General features: G+C 41.2%; 2 protein-coding genes and 1 long non-coding RNA gene across 3 annotated transcripts; all 3 read right to left on the bottom strand.

Annotated features, from left to right (window-relative positions):
- Positions 1 to 290: 290 nt before the first annotated feature.
- Positions 291 to 3204, bottom strand: atf4b (activating transcription factor 4b). Its single transcript, XM_006798006.2, has 3 exons — positions 3022 to 3204; positions 1813 to 2268; positions 291 to 1695 (listed from the first exon to the last, which is right to left on the bottom strand). The coding sequence occupies exons 2-3, from the start codon at positions 2162 to 2164 to the stop codon at positions 698 to 700; spliced, it is 1350 nt and encodes a 449-aa protein (XP_006798069.2). The 5' UTR covers positions 2165 to 2268; positions 3022 to 3204; the 3' UTR covers positions 291 to 697.
- Positions 3205 to 5067: 1863 nt separating this feature from the next.
- Positions 5068 to 9444, bottom strand: LOC102792105 (uncharacterized). Its single transcript, XM_087840404.1, has 8 exons — positions 9426 to 9444; positions 9204 to 9265; positions 8712 to 8822; positions 8384 to 8500; positions 6764 to 6880; positions 6446 to 6485; positions 6204 to 6258; positions 5068 to 6085 (listed from the first exon to the last, which is right to left on the bottom strand). Exons 1-8 carry the CDS (start codon positions 9442 to 9444, stop codon positions 5347 to 5349), a joined length of 1260 nt encoding a protein of 419 aa, XP_087696530.1. The 3' UTR covers positions 5068 to 5346.
- Positions 9445 to 10350: 906 nt separating this feature from the next.
- On the bottom strand, positions 10351 to 14268 carry LOC148102901 (uncharacterized). Its single transcript, XR_015719012.1, has 4 exons — positions 14148 to 14268; positions 12645 to 12737; positions 11537 to 11677; positions 10351 to 11436 (listed from the first exon to the last, which is right to left on the bottom strand). It is a non-coding gene; the product is annotated as an uncharacterized LOC148102901 (long non-coding RNA).
- Between the last annotated feature and the right edge of the window lie 2235 nt (positions 14269 to 16503).

Below are 16503 nucleotides of genomic sequence, written 5' to 3'. Positions count from 1 at the left end.
TCATGCGTTTGACAACATGACCATCAGGTGGGCCCCATTATCTTCAGTTCTGCTTCACAGAAAACCCTGAGATAGCTACCAGCCTTGTTTGGAGTTATATAACAGATAATTTACAGTAAAGCTCATATTTGTAGTATTCATCCACATTACTTTCATGCTTCTGACTCGGGTCAAACTCATTAAACACTAACGAAGGAATTCTCAGAAACCAACACCAGTTCCTACTCAACATCTGGTTTATGTTAAAGCATTCTCTTGTCAACATCATGCAAAAAGAAAAACTGCCACAATTCATTTAAGCACTTTATTACTCTTTATTGAGAGAATACATGTAGTCTGGTTGTGATATAATATAGACAAGTTGAAAGGTTAAAAAGTCAGTTCCTAGGTTACCAAGGTCCAAATATACGCAAATACATACAATAAAATATGTTTATACTGGGAGAAGATTACTTAATTTTCAACTACTTGCTTCTACTTCTAAGTGACTATTCAATATTTAATACCAGTGTTGGATACATAAAAGGTGATCATCTGACAAACACTTCTTTTCTTGTGCATCCTAGTCATGCAGTGCAGATGCAACTTCAACTATACTGATATTTATTTTCAAAAACATAAAAAATAAAACCCACTGAGCCCACTTTCTAGTCATCACTTCCTATCACGCATGATCAGTCACTGCTAGGTCCTGCCATTAGGGGTCAGCACTCAGACCCTTCTTGAGCCTTGCCATTCGAACTTCCTCCATCAGTTCTTTGAGATACTCGATCTCTCTGGCCATAGATTCGGCCTTCTCTGCCAGCTCTAGGTTCTTCCTCTCCAACAGCACGTGCTCGTCAGTGAGGGCGTCCTTCTCCGCTCTCTTCTTCTGTCTGTAGCGCGTGGCAGCAGTTTTGTTCTGCTCCATCTTCTTCTGTTTTTTGTCTTTTGGAGGCCTCAAAGCTGCACGTTCAGGTCCACCTGCACCGCGCGGGGACTTGACCTTGACACTGGTGGTGCTAGGAGAGGGCGGACTAGCTTTGTAATTTGGTTCCGGGTAGGGTCTGCTTCTGGAGGGTGTTTTTGGAGGGGAGGATGGTGGGGAGCAACAAATGACCTTTGACGTGGTGGCCGTGGTGATCCCGACTTCCTTTTTCGGGGCAAGCACGAGGACGATGCGAGTTGGTGAGAGTGAGAGTACAAGCTTTGGGACCTGAGGGACCACAGTGGCTACCACTGGCTTCACCTCACTCTCTGACACATCCACTTCACTGCCAAGGTCCAGAGTAAAGGTAGGGGAGGAAGGAGACTCTACTACGGGGGATTCAGGGTCTGGGGAAGTAGGCTCTGATTTGATTTCGAGCTCCTCTTGAGGCTCTGGGATACAAAGTGGAGAAGAAGGAACCTCCTGCCCATCGATGCAGGATTCAGGATCATCCACAGTGATGACAGCAGTATCTGAACAGACAGTGGAAGATGAAGGGGGCGGTGTACTTGAAAGAGAAGCAGAGGGAGGATCCATGAGCACAGGAGTTGAGAGAGCTGGCAGGGGGAGGGAGTCGAGCTCCATGGGGCAATCAAAGGAGGCCAGGAGGTCTTCTGGAGAGCTGTGAGACTCTTCAGCAGGACTGCAGGAGCCAATCAGTGAGTCCAGGTCAAGGTCACTAAGATCCACCTTCTCAGCCATCCAGTCCAAGTCATTGAGCGCGTCCTCTGTGGAGGCAGAGCAAGCAAAACATAAATAAGTTATTATACTTTGTTACACTCTGACATCAAGTGTCTGAACTTTTAGGTGTCACTAGATATTTGTGCTCAACAGTAAGTCGTTACCTTTGCCGTCACCTGAGAGTGCCTGGCTACACGTCAGCTGACCTGGGTGGGCCAATAAAGGGAAGAGCAGATCAGACTCCATCCCGACTTTGTCCCCATGGAGGAGGAGGGCCGGCGGAGAGGGAGGAGGGGAGTAGAAGGGCGGAGGAGAAGAGGAAGACGACAGCGATGAGGAGGTGAGGGGGGAAGCAGGTTCAGCATCCCCCTCCAAGCTTCCTCCTCCTTTCTGTTGTACTTTGTCAGGGCAGAAAAACAGCGAGTCCATGGCGTCAGCCATGGGAGAGGAAGGCCCCCAGAGAAGGGCCTCCATGTCTTCCTGGCCAAACTGTGAGCTGGTCATCATCATGGTCATAGTGGCTGTTGTTGGTCACAAATGGGGAGCGTGACAATGCTAGGGTAGCTTCGAATTCTATTATGCTGTCGAATGCAGCAGTGCTGAGGGTTTCCAAGTAGGACCTGAAGACAGAAAGATGAACAAATGTTTCTGAATGCCTGAACACCATTTTAGACAAACACACCCCCTTCACATTTATTACAGAAAAGTATGTTCCAAGTATAAACAAAATCATCCTGAGTCAAATTCTTTTAATTTTTACCAACACTGCCCCCAAGACTGCAATACCAGTGATCTACATCACGTGTTTCCGCGCAGCTCCCAGTCTTATGACTCTGACGTAAGTCTGCTAGTAAGCGAGGTCAAAGAGTCCGTCTTCCTCCCCACAAAAAAACAAAACAGCTACACTTTTGTTCTCAGTCCGCCTACAGATAGCCGCCATTTTGACACAAAGAGGAAACGAACCATTTTCTGAGTGCCACGTTGGCGCTTGGAGGCCGGCATGAGAACAAAAGTTTGATTAATCACAGTGTGAGAGAGGGTTTAGCGTTTTCACAGGTACAGTGTTACGAGCTTATTTGCGAAAACTGCGTCAAATGTTACAAATCGTGACAATAACACGTGTTGCGTCACTTCAGTTTTGTCGTCATTTGATTTAATATATTTTCAAACAAAGGTGTTTAGCGTTCTATTAAATAACTGTATGGCATATATATATATATATATATATATATATATATATATATATATATATATATATATATATATATATTCACACTTTCTATATATTTAAAAAGATAACAGCAGACTCGTCAGACCGGCTCCCAGGCCACACGGTTGTCCCCGACAGCTGGTATGTTAAAAATAATACTTACGACATTTTTGCTGAATTAGAAGTGACTCAGTGCACTGGCTGGATGCACTGTTTTGTTGGCTGCTGCTGGGTCGCGGCACAATTTCACACTGCCATTTCGGCAAATAGCGCGGTGTCCAACAATGTCTGCTCGTTGTCTGTTCCGCAGGAGGGAAAATGGCGATAGTTGTAAGCAGTTCGCGATATAGAGCTGATGCAAGGAGTGGCAATATCCATCCGCCGTGCCCACATTATCAATCCGCGTCACACCCACTGTCTGCTGGCTGTCTGAAAAAGTAGTCACTGAAAATAAACTTCTGAAAGTGACGCAGTATTTATTAATACCACATCTTTCAATATATATATAAGCGTAACTGCCATTTATCTGTATAGATAGTGACTAACTGACTAATTGTTATAATAACATGTTTAGCAACAGCTTTATTATAAAAGTTCCTCTAACAGCCCTGTAGGAAGGTTTTTTCAAAGAACTACTTTTGGGTGGTTAATTTTTTTTTAACAGAATTGAAAAGGATGAACTGTGCTGTTGTTACACAAGTGCCACTGGCATCCCTCCTATACCCATCAAAAAAGAATAAATAGTAACAAAAAAACCAAAACAAATAAATAAAAACATCATTATGCCAGAGTGCGTGATTATAGAGTGTAATAACAGTCCTGACGGTTATTATAGTGTATGTGGGATTGGGTGAGGGTTGCTGGAGGCCACAGCTCAGTGGAAAAGCAGTTCCTCACTCTATTTGTGCTAAATTGTATTAGTCGGTAGCTGTGTGTCTATGTGGTTGCAAAAAAGTTCAGATGGATAGTGTTTGAGGTGTCTGAAATGATGCTGCTGACTTTCTTCCTCAGATGTTTGTTGTAAATATCTAGGTGTGAGAGCTCCAACCATTCCACAGTGTTCACCACATGGTGTAGGTCCCACAGGTGGGACGTTTATGATCAATTATCTGGTCTCACTGGTGTTAATGACAATGCTTTTCTTCTCATAACATTCAACTAAGTGTGCCACCTAAAGCTAGTAAGCTGTTATGTATTATGTCAGCATAAAAGGTACTCTATATTGCCAAAAGTATTTACTCATCTGTGGGGTTCCTTGTGACAGACTGGTGACCTGTGCAGGATGTACCCTACCTCTTATCCTATGGCAGCTGGGATAGGCTCTAGCCCTCCCACAAAAACTTGCTCCTCCGTGTCTCTGTGGGCCTTGCTTTGTACACTAGTGCGCAGTTATGGAAAGGAGCATCCCCAAACTGTTCCCACAAAGTCGGAGTATGAAATTGTCAAAAATCTCTTGGTATGCTGAAACATTAAGGGTTCCTTTCACTGGAACTAAGGGGCCGAACCCAACTCCTGAAAAACGACCCAACACCATGATTACATTTGCAAACATAGCTAATGTTTGAAGAAGCAGTCTGCATGCCTGGGTGCTTGATTTTATACACCTATGAAAATGAAAGTGACTGGATCACCTGAATTCAGTGATCCAATGGATGAGTGAATGCTTTTGGCACTATAATGCACATATGATCTATATTATGAAAATATTGAGATTTGAAATTGTTATATTTTGAATGATTACAACTATACAACTATCAGCCTCTTCAGCATCAGTTAGCGCTGCGCTGAACTTTATAATAGGATCTTGATGTAAGCATTTTAATAAGGTTCCTGCAGGAGCCCCTCAAGCATTAATAGAGGTTCCTCCAGTAACCTTTTTATTTTTCCTAAATTGAGCTATTAAAGGTTCAGGGGAACAAGGTTCTTTGAATAACCCCAAGTTCCTTGAGATTATCCGAATTCTGAGGGAGTGCTGCGCTTAATGAGTCAAACATTCATCTTTTTTCTAGTTCTACCATAACACAGGTGTAGCGAGGAGAAGAAAACAAGGTGTATGTTGTGAAGCTAAAGCTAAAGCAAGGAGTGTGATATCCTTCTGCAGCATATCCTTATGATTTCTGCCATTGTTTGTATTCTGCATTGCAGCCACTGTCACTGACTCGTGTCCTAAAAAAATAAAAAGTAATTACTGATACTCAACTTTGCAGGTGATGCAGTACTGTTTATTGATACCCCACGATTAAATGCATACAAGAGTAACTTTTGTTAATTTATATAATTTAATCATAATTGTTATCAGGAAATTCAGTAGTGACTCCAACATAAGCATTTCCATTTTTACAGTGACGCAAATGTACAGGAACTTTCAAATCAATCAAAAAGAAGTCAAGTCAAACACACTTCACATCTCTGTCACACTAACACACACACACGCGCGCCCACACACACACACACACACACACAAAGGACAAACACAGTGTTCTTTGATTCAAGATAACTTTTTCCACGTGTCAATCAGATAATCCAGTCCTTCCTGTAGACCATCAACCAGCAGGCAAACTTTACCCGAAAAAATGCTCTTATTTGACTTCTTCAGCTTCTGACCATTCTTTTCTGTAAAATAAAGATCCATTTCCTTGGTAAAAGCTTGAAGTAATTTCTCAGATGACGTCCCACCTGGTTGTGCAGCTCTCCCCCCATGAATGTCTGTGTTGCTTTTTCCATCACATAATATGTATAACATCCTCACCGCATCCAGATGAGCACCTGCACTCTCTAACCTAGCAATGCCGTGCCTTCGCAGCTCCATCACTGTGAAGATAATATAATCTAGGCAGCGTTCCAGATCAGCGACGCCTTCCATGTAGTCATTTACCAGTTTCTCAACTGCCGTCCTCGTCACCGTCTTCTTGCTGACTATAGCGGCGTGAGCGCCCATACCTCCAGCGGATGCAATCATGCCAGCGCCGACAGCTGTCGCAATCAGCGAGGCACCCATGGTCACCGGAGCTAGGACGATCCCCACCACTGCAGCTACCCCTCCCACAGAAGCCGTGGTCCCTCCGGCAATACCCATGTTTTTGTTGTTCTTCTTGATCTTGTTTAGCTTCTCACAGATGGATTTGAAATCTGTGATGATCTTCTGCAGGTCTTCTTTTCGTTTACTCATTAGAAGATTGTAGAGACGCCAAGCCTTTGCAACATTCATGGATCTCTGACTGATTGAGCTGCAAAGAGCAGTGACAGAAGAGACAAAAAGTTGTAGCTCATGTAATTAGGTACACAACAGCTTATCTCGCTGACTTCCATCATCATGCTTATGCAGATTTTCATGTTTTTGGTTACCTCATTTCATCCTCTTTGCTGACACCGTAGAGTGACAAAGACGAATCAGAGGACGCTGAAATGATTGCACAGAAATGAAAACGATAAACTGGACGTAACAATATAATAATGCTCTGTGTTACCAAGGCTCATTTTTCACAAATCTTTTTCATGTTTTTTACATTAATTACTACTTCTTGGAATAAAAGAAAGAATAAAAATGCCTTTTTTCAAGGCAATTATGAAACAAATTTTTTCCTTACTTATTATTCTGTTGAACCAGGTCAATAGCCCGTTGAGGTCCTGAGGAAAACAGATCATTTTTATATGAAAATCACTCGCTGACGAGGGAAAGATCACATTGTACTAAATCACAGTTAGATAAAAGATCAAGTAGACTTTACAAGAAAACCCTGATCTTTGTCATGCATTTGCACTTGCCATTGTCATTTGTAAAAACAATGAACTGACTTACATCCATGTCCTTTTTACCGTAACAGTAACCAAAAGACAACTTTAATACATGTGTATATTATGAAGTGTGTGTGTCGTATAACTGCAGAGTGCGCTGTCTCTCTCACCAACTCATCTGAATCATCCTGAAGGATCTCGAGGTACCGAGGTGTCTCAGAGTGCACTGATCCTCCAGACACTGAATGTGATGATGGTGGGTTCAGTGGAAGCTGTGGTGGTCTGTTCTGTAATGGACATAATATTTTGGTTGTCAGCTTTCCTATAACAGGAATACTCCAGTTCAGGTAAATAAAATAAGCCATTTCCATAGCTGGAAATTGTTATAATCAACTTCAAGATCATTATTATTCCCATAAGTTTCACAGGTGACTCTGCTGCGGAAATTTTCCAGCCGTGAAAGCCGCTTGGCTCTCGCAGTTGTGTTATTGCTAGTCACAGACATGGTACACAGAGGAGAAATCCAATCCAACTGATTTTTCCTCTTATGTCAGGGTTTATACATTTATGTCACTGATGTTATACAATGGGTCCAAATTAGGGAGATAAGTAGGTGTAGTCCCAAAAAGGTTGATTCTGTTCATCTGGACTTAGCGTGGGAGAAACCTTTCGTTTTTAAGAAGATTTTATATATACTACTAGATATAAAATCCAAGTGCCTTCGTTTTAAAATGACTTGGTGTTCAGGACTGGCAGGCCTTTCAACAGTACAGATCATGAAAGAAAACCCACTTCTTCAAAGAGGCCAGTTGCTTGAAAAAGAATTTGTGGCTTATGAAATTCAATAAAAAACTGTGACTTCATAGCTTGATGAAACACAGAGATATTTTTTAAAAGTGATCAGCTGGTAGCTCAACGTACAGACTTGAAACTTGGACAAGTTGTCATGTTCCTGGGTCTGTTGACCCAGCGTTTTAAGTTTTAGTTTATTTGGATGTTGTTTATGTTTAAGTTCATTAGATTAGCGAAGTTCATTTGGTTATTAGACTCCTTGTGTTTTCTTCCCCTGTATTTAAGTTTCCCTCCCTTTGTGTTTCATGCTGCATGTCTTATGTTATCAAGTTTGTATTATCATGTCTCTCTCATGTTTCCTGTTTTATTTTGAAGGAGTCGTGCGTTCTTTGTTCATTGTATTTAGTTTCACTTCCCTTGTCCTGTCATTAGGCTCATGTCAGTCAGCTGTTCCTTCATGTGTTCCCACTTCCCCTAATCACCTCCTGTGTATTTAAGTCCTCTGTTTTCAGTGTGTCATTGTCAGGTCGTCTGTTGTCCACGCCATGTTTCCTATGCCATGCTATGCTTCCAATTTTCTTGTCTAGGTTTTCTTATTGTTTATTTAGATTTCCCAGTTTAGGTTTGTGTTCATTTTGCTTCAGTTTGCCTTGCCCTTTGTTTGTACCTTTTTTACCAGCCATATTAAACGGCTCGCTTTTTGTTAACATTTCAAGTTCTGTTCCCTGTTCCTTGGAGTCTGCATTTTGGGTCCTTTTGTCAACCCCTACAGTCTGCCCTCGCCAGACTGTGACACAAGTTAATCAGCGGACCGTCACCAGCTGTTGTGACAAATTTCAGAAATTTTAACTCACAAAATAATATGTGAGCTGCTATGGACCTGCATGGTAGAGCAGGAGGGAGATAATGTAAAAACATATAAACACTGTGTAGCATTAGTTTGTGAAACCAGAGAGAAGTCTGTATCCATATTGCATGACTTTTAATGTGCAGTTTACCCGTGTACTGTAGTTGTTTCCAGTGACGTTCAGTGATTCTTGAGAACGAGCCTGTGAGACAGGAGTTAGATGCGTGGAGCCTGCAGGGGAAGGTGGGGACTGACATTCTGGCTTGTTCTAGTCACACACAAAAAGTTAACATAAGACAAATATTTAATATAATACTATTTTAACTAGAGAGAGTCAGGTCCTATTTATGTCCTCTTATTGTAATACTTATTTAGCTCCAGCTTAGAAAATATTACAATTCACATTCAGATGTCTCAGAGACGTCTGTCTTTACATTTATGACCTGAGGGAAATATCTTGTTGAGCATGGAGCACTTACCTCGTATCTCTGACTCGCTGAAAACTGTGTTTCATAATATTGGGGGGGACTTTGAAAACGATGAGGCCGAGGAGGGGGAGGAGGAGGCTGTTTAATATGCAGATCTGGATTCTGTGGCAAAAAAATAAAGTGCAAATTACACATTTATTTAGCATTTAGCCAGAAGCAGATCTTTCAACAGATTAATCCTCCAAAGACAAAACCAAATCCAGAAAAGTGAATAAAAACAGAACTAATGGAAATAAAAAAGCATTTTTCAAAAGGAATAAATGGAACAGGTTGGATCAGGAAGTCATTTCTGAAATCAGTGGCATGTTAGGTTTTTTACAGACAAGAAATATTTTATTACTAATCTTAATGCTTAAAAATAATCCCAAAAATTCCCTTTGTGGGTTGACCTTGTCTTTATTATCTGTCATTCCATCTCTTAATGATGAGCGCATGCTTTTCTGCACTGTTAATCGCTGTGATGGCATGCATCCAAGTACCAACTCTCATACCCGTAAAGGCGAAGAGTTTCTCCCTGAGATAGTGCTGCTGCTGCTGGGGAATTCCTGGAGATGAGATGAAAAGAAACGTTTGTTAGTCCGGTATGTGGTCTGAGAATCAACGACCTACTACCTCTCAAGTTGTAGTTGCATGATGTACTTGAGTATGAACAAAAATCTGAGTGTAGTCCAACATTTTATAGAGCTGAGTATTCCTGCTGTTTACTGCTGGGTTGGACCAACATTACCACAATATTACTAAAACTCTGGTAAAATATTATCTCGACTATAGTTGCAAGCAACAGTGAATAGCCAGGCAGTTTAGCCGGTCAAAGTTGACGTGGCAACTGTAGCCAGTAATCAAGAAACAAAGTTTTGTGGCAAGAGATGTAAACAGTTGCTGAAATATAATCTCATTTCCTGTGTGAGGGTGTCTCCACCTTATTCATTCGAATTTAGTCAAACTGAAACTCGTTTGTTTCAAAAGGGATGTGCATAAATACAGGTCCAGGTTTGACCAGCTTTGGCTGGTAGCTCAAGATACTGACACGAAACTTGGAGAAATTAATCAGGGGACGGTCGCCAGCTGTTGTGCCAAATTTCAAAAATGTTCCCATACATTTAATGGGCTGCTGTAGAGTTGCATGGGGGAGCAGGAGGGAGATGAAGAACAGATCAATGAACCGGTGAAAACGCTGTTTGCTTGTATAGGTTCAGAGAAGCTCAGAGAAGAAGCTTTGTCTGTAGTGCATCACTTTAAGTTTGTGGTTTAGTTTGCTTACTTACGTTTGGCGATTCCTGAGAAAGAGCTGGCAAAACAGTTAGATGTGTGGAGCCTGCAGAGGAAGGCCTGGATTGATGATCTGATGTGTTCTTTAAAAAAAAGAAAGAAAGAAAGAAAGAAAGAAAGAAAGAAAACAAAAATGCATAATACTATTTGATTCAACAAAGATTCAGGTTCCGTGCATGTATTTTTGTTCCAATAACAATTTAACTCCAGCTTAGAAAATAATATATTGCACATTCAGATGTTGAAAAGAAGTCTGACTCTACGTTTATGACCTGAGGGAAATATCTTGATGAGGATGGAGCCCTTACCTCGTATCTTTGACTCGCTGATGAACACGTCTGGCCACAACTGCTGTGGGAAGCTGGAAAATGATGAGGCTGAGGAGGGGGAGGAGGAGCCTGTTCAGTGTGTAGATCTGGAGTCTGTGGCAGAAAAATAAATTATACATTATGCAAATTATACATGTAGCATTTAGCAATAAAATTCAAACAATTTTCTGGACTGGCAGGAATATTAAAGTCAGTCAGATCATTTGAATTAAAAAGATACACTCTCCACAAACTCCAAATTTCATCACAGGATACATCTGTGATTATGTGGGAATGCTGTGGAAAAGCCATCGCTAGTGGGAAGAGCATTCCAGTCATTGAGTCAGCTATGGATCATATCAGAGACGTATTGAAGAAGAGGACCTTTGAACAGGATAAACATTCAAAGAAATTACCAAATTCACAAACGAATAGCGAGAAAAGGAATAAATGGAACAAAGGTTTGGCCTGATCAAATGCAGATTGTGTTCTCCATTAGTTATTCCTGTGACTTTCTGGATTCTTGTAACTAGCACAGAATGAATGTAAAAGTTAGGCTTGGCCGTGAGTTTGAAAAGTGAATACAACACATGGTCTGCATGTGGTGACTAATGTGGTTCCAAAAAGGCATGAAAATGTACAGAAATAGATGCTTGCTTGTTCAGTGACCTCATTAAACACCTCCCAGCTGAGTTTTTGGTCTTTACCAGCAGTGCATGATATCTATCTTGATCAATTCTGGCCCCAGCTGGAGTAAAATAAAACTAATAATTGATGTCACAATGGCTACACCTGTTCTTCTATATGGTCTGTGGTTTTAACACTGACCTGTTATATATAATACATCAGCACAACTCTGAGAAGTTCACATTTAGTTTGTGTTTTTGTCTTATGTTCACTTGTCTAACAACCATGAAAAGGCATTAGCTTCCTTGTCACAAAACCCTCAAGGATGCATAATTCCCCAAGTATTCTTTCTAAAGATAAAAGTACTTTTCTACCATCATGGGTGAATGAGCATTTGAAGCACTTTCTGCAATTGCTGGTTTTTCAGCATTTTTTTTAGTATCGGTTGGTGGTTTGGGAGCAGGACGAGCAGGCTGAGGCCTCTTATAGCCCGCAGGGGATCCACTGGAAGTCTGGTTACAAAAAAGAGGCAATGAATCAATACATACTTATTAGTATCTGCTATCTTTATGAGCCGATATGTGATTAAGTGAAAAAAAGAGCTCAACTTACCGCAGTAGGTGCTATGCTTCCAGCCTTATTGGAGGACTCAGCTTTGTTACTGGTGCTATTGGTTTGTTGATATAATTTCAACCTGGGCGCTGGTACAGGCTTGACTTTAATTTCTGGTTGAGCTTCATGTGTGTAATCAGGCTGTCAAAAATAGCAGGCAATTAGCATTTTGTTATCTGCTGTCCCAGTGCCAAACATGCAGGGACGCTGTGTAAAATGCAAATAAAAGCAGAATGCAATGATTGAGAAATCTCATAAAGTCAAATTGTTTTCAAACTTTTTCAAACTGTTTAAACAGAGAAATATACTATTTTTAAGAAAAAAATTGCGCCATGTTTTTTACCAGCTCCTCTTCTTCATAAACGTCTGCTAGACTTTTGGGAACGAAACGTTGTCTGACTGTAGGCAGGCAAGTTCACAACCAGGACTCTTCTACTACTAAGCCATGGTGCACTATTAGATGCAGTGTGTGGCTCAGCATTATCTGCTGAAATGTCATGGAAACTCTGGATGGGAGCATATGTTGCTCTAAAACCTGTGCATCCCGTTCAGCATCGACGCTGTCCTTCTAAACGTGCAGACCGCCAACGCCATAGGCACTAATGCAACCCGTTAGAAATGCAGACTGTTGAACTGAGTGCTGATAACAAGGCGGATGGTTCTGTTCCTCTTTAGTCTAGGGAACACGGCATCCACGTTATCCATAAAGAATTCCAAATTTCTATTCGTCTGACCACAAAAAGGTTTTCCACTTTGCCTCAGAGAAGACAGCAGAAATGATAGTTTTCTATCATCAAACGCAATATAGTACGACAGCTCACCTTAAATATTTGAAATTATTTCTTTGCCCTCTTGTGAATAAAATATGGGTTCACAGAATTTGCAAATCATTGCATTCTGTACAAGCAACAGTTTAATTACAATAATATTGAGTTTAATTAAAGGAAAGCTGAAAGATTTGTTTATTCACATACAAGGCCTAAAATTCCATTTTTTATACCGCTATAAATGTTCAGAATTCTTCTAGAGAATAGATACAATGTTTAAATTAGAGGTGTGAACACCCAAAAAATAAAGACTCGGGAGGTTAATGTGAATCAGTTTTTACCAGTAAAGCGTCCGGGTCTTCGTAGATAGGCTGTTGGATTTCATCTGAGCTGGCTGACTCCATCGTGTCATTTGTCCTTCAGGGACTGGATGACTTTGGGGTTTAAAGTGTGACAGAAATGAAAAAAAAAAAACTCATTCTTTTTGATAAGGAAAAAAGAATGCCTATTTGTTTAGTTGATGTGTCAGGAAAACAACTCATAATTAGATGTTACAAGAAATTCTTCTGTTAACCAGGAACTGCTAGGAAGGGATTTTTTAAACCTTTTTTTTAATATTTCAGTTTCTATACATTTTATCTCCTGACAATCTTTCAAAAACCTAACTTAATACCTTCCTTTCCCCAGTGCCACCTCTATAACATATAAGACTACACATGTGCATATGATAGTATGTGGCTGTCTATGGATTTTAGCAGCCATCATGGGCCAGTTATGCACTTACGGCCCTCTCCAGGATTATTGGTTAGTTGATATCTCAGGAAAACACACTTATAAGAACAGCAGTGAACCACTGAAGGCCTTCATTCTAGATTTAGCGAGAATCTTAAAGACACGTGTCAAGATTAGAGATGAAAGAGTTTGTTATGTCATATTTTTAAGGACCTGATGTTCAGCCACACCTGACACTGCTGTTAATAATGGCATTAGACATTATTTTAGATGATTTTCTCTGACTTTATTAGCTCTGTTTCAGGCAAAGCTATTTTCAAGTCCAGTCTACTTGTAACTGGCCATCTTTACAGACAAATTGCAGCAAACAGCGGCTTTCCTGTAATTATTTTATAATAATGGATTGCATTTATATAGCGCTTTTCAGGACCCCTCAAAGCGCTTTACAATACCACTATTCATTCACTCTCACATTCATACACTGGTGAAGGCAAGCTACAGTTGTAGCCACAGCTGACTGACAGAGGCGAGGCTGCCATATTGTGCCATCGGCCCCTCTGGCCATCACCAGTAGGCGGTAGGTGAAGTGTCTTGCCCAAGGACACAACGACCGAGACTGTCCGAGCCGGGGCTCGAACCGGCAACCTTCCGATTACAAGACAAACACCCAACTCCTAAGCACTAAGCAATGACAAGTTAGCTTATGTGTGACTTGCATCGCTGATAAAAACTAATGTGTCTTTCCTAACAGAAGCCTTTGCAGGAAGCGTGCGACACCTGTAAACACATCTGCAGTCTGGTTAAAAAGATGTGTGAAATCTTCTTTGAATGAACAATTATGTTCCAAAACATAATTGGAACATGGGATCCAGTTATGTTTTACTATATCTATTATATCTTACACTAAACTGAGTATTTAACTGTATAAGCGACAGCATATAGGCGATAGCTCTTCAACTCATGCTCAAACTATTGGTGATGGTGACATTTTCTTTGTAACATTATGTAGCTTTTAGGCCTTTTAATATTCTATAATATTAATATTGTCTATAGAATATTCTTTTAATTCTATAAAAATAAAATAAATAAACACAAGAAAAGGCCATTCTTACCACCGTGCTCCCGTTTAGAAGGTAACTTTATCTGCTAGTCCTTGTATTTTCCTTCATGACTCCAGTGTGTTAAAGGATTTTAACACACTGGATGCTGTACTGGTAGCACCTGTCGCGCCACAGTGCCTGCTCCTCCCACCAGCATCATGATGGAGGCACAAATATGTGGGTGGATCCAGTTTCTAGATAGATGAAAAATTGGATAGTAACCTAAAGACAACTTTCAAACCTGTTTGTGTGTGTGTGTGTGTGTGTGTGTGTGTGTGTGTGTGTGTGTGTGTGTGTGTGTGTGTGAGAGAGAGAGTTTTTTTCCATGTCTGTATACCTGTCAGTCGATAAGACACTTGTCCGTGCAGGGGATTTAATCTAAAACTTGTTTGACAGGCCAGGTGTGCACCTGCTTTGACAGCAACTGCTTCTCATGCTTCATCGTGGGATCTCTCAGATTTCTGCCAGTTTGGAGAACGACCGAGCTAAGATCCTGTGGGACTTTCAGATACAGACGGACAAAATGGTGGTGGCTAACCAACCGGACATAGTGGTGGTAGACAAACAGAAGAAGACGGCCGTAGTGATCGATGTAGCGGTTCCCAATGAAAGCAACATCAGAAAGAAGGAAAACAAGAAGCTCGAGAAGTACCAAGGCTCAGAGAAGAGTGTGAGAAAATGTGGAGGGTGGTAATCGGAGCACTAGGTGCGGTAACTCCCAAACTAGGCGAGTGGCTCCGGCAGATCTCAGGAACAACATCAGAGATCTCTGTCCTGAAGAGCGCAGTCCTAGGAACCGCTAAGATACTACGCAGGACCATCAAGCTCCCACAACTCTGGTAGAGGACCTGAGCTTGAAGGCTAAACCGCCCACAGGGTCGAGCGGGGAATTTATATATATATGATTCCCCGCTCACCCCGGCGGGCAGGGAATCATATATATCATCGGTGGTTTACCTTTTGACGTTGGGGATATTTTCTTGGCACACTTTGAGTCCCACAACACCAAGTGAGCATTAGTTAAACTGAACTGAGTAGTGTGCTGACCATGTCCATCCCTTCTTCAACACAGTGTATCGATCATCTGATGTCTGCTTCCAGCTGAATATCTATGTCATGAAGCTCAAATCAAATCATCACAAACTGGTTTCTTGAACATGACAATGAATTCACTGTACTTAAATGGCCTCAGCTGTCACTAGATATGAATCCAATAGCACATCTTTGGTATATAGTGGAATGGGAAATTCACATCACGGACATACAGCTGGTAAATCTGCAGCAACTGTGTGATGCTGTCATGTTAATATAGACCAGAATCTCTGAGGAAGGTTTCCAGCACCTTGTTGAATGCATGAAAAATTAAGTTAACGCAAAAGGGGGTCAAAACTGATACTAGTGAGGTGTACCTAATAAAGTGGTTAGTGTTCTGTGTTTCACTTTCTATATTGAGTTGTCTCTGGACGAGGTCTCTTTGTCTCCTGCACATTTCCCTGCCTCCCCTGGTTTTTGGATTGTTCACCTTAGGATTCGTGTTTAGATCACAGATTACAGCTACTTCCATTTTGTTATATAATTATCTGTCATATGACGTGCTGTTGGGCACTCTACACCACACATCATCACATCCCTGCCTATATAAACAGTAGGGATAAGTGTCTAATGCTACCCTTTTACTCCAATAATTACATGGATGTTTAATATATTTGAACATACCTAAAACAGTGTATCCAACCAACAATTTCAACTGTGAGGTAACAGTCTTAAGTGAAAACAAGCCAAAAGTGCAAAAGTGCAAATGTGCATATTCATATTTGAGTAGGGCTTTATATGGTGAGCTTCTAAAGGCAGCGGTCAGTCACTTGGACACTGTGGAATTACTTTCTAAAAGCAGCAGAAGAAGAAAAAAATCGAGTCCTTGTGGCTTGGGTACTTCCGTTTTTTATCAAAAACCACAGGCTCAATACTACTCGCCATCTCAAGCATTTGTAAAAACCAACTATCTTATAAACACCAGTGCCTTTACCAAAGATGCAACTGCAGCAGGAGCCCATGTTTTTGAAACTCAATTGACACACACATCTCTCTAACTCTATTTAGTCAGGTCTGTGTTTGAGGAGCCTCATCAAAAGCAGCCTTTCACCAACAGCCAGCAACAAACTGCATGTTTACAGAATATTCACCGAGCTCTTTGTGGGACGTTTTCCGTTATTTTAACACATCTGTGCAATGCGCAGTGAGCAAAGTAGAACTCGTGACCCGTCACACACCTAGTGCGCCGGTTTGTAGCTCTGAGTGACGGCCGCACTCTTCAACCAATGGCAGCTTCCTTTTCATTATTGCCCTCCAACCGCGGAGCCGCAGAGCG

Source organism: Neolamprologus brichardi, chromosome 4 (genome assembly GCF_056152115.1).
Source record: "Neolamprologus brichardi isolate AB-2024 chromosome 4, ASM5615211v1, whole genome shotgun sequence".
Taxonomy (NCBI): domain Eukaryota; kingdom Metazoa; phylum Chordata; class Actinopteri; order Cichliformes; family Cichlidae; genus Neolamprologus; species Neolamprologus brichardi.
The sequence above is the reverse complement of the archived record's forward strand: the minus strand, read 5'-3'. Positions and strand labels throughout refer to the sequence as shown.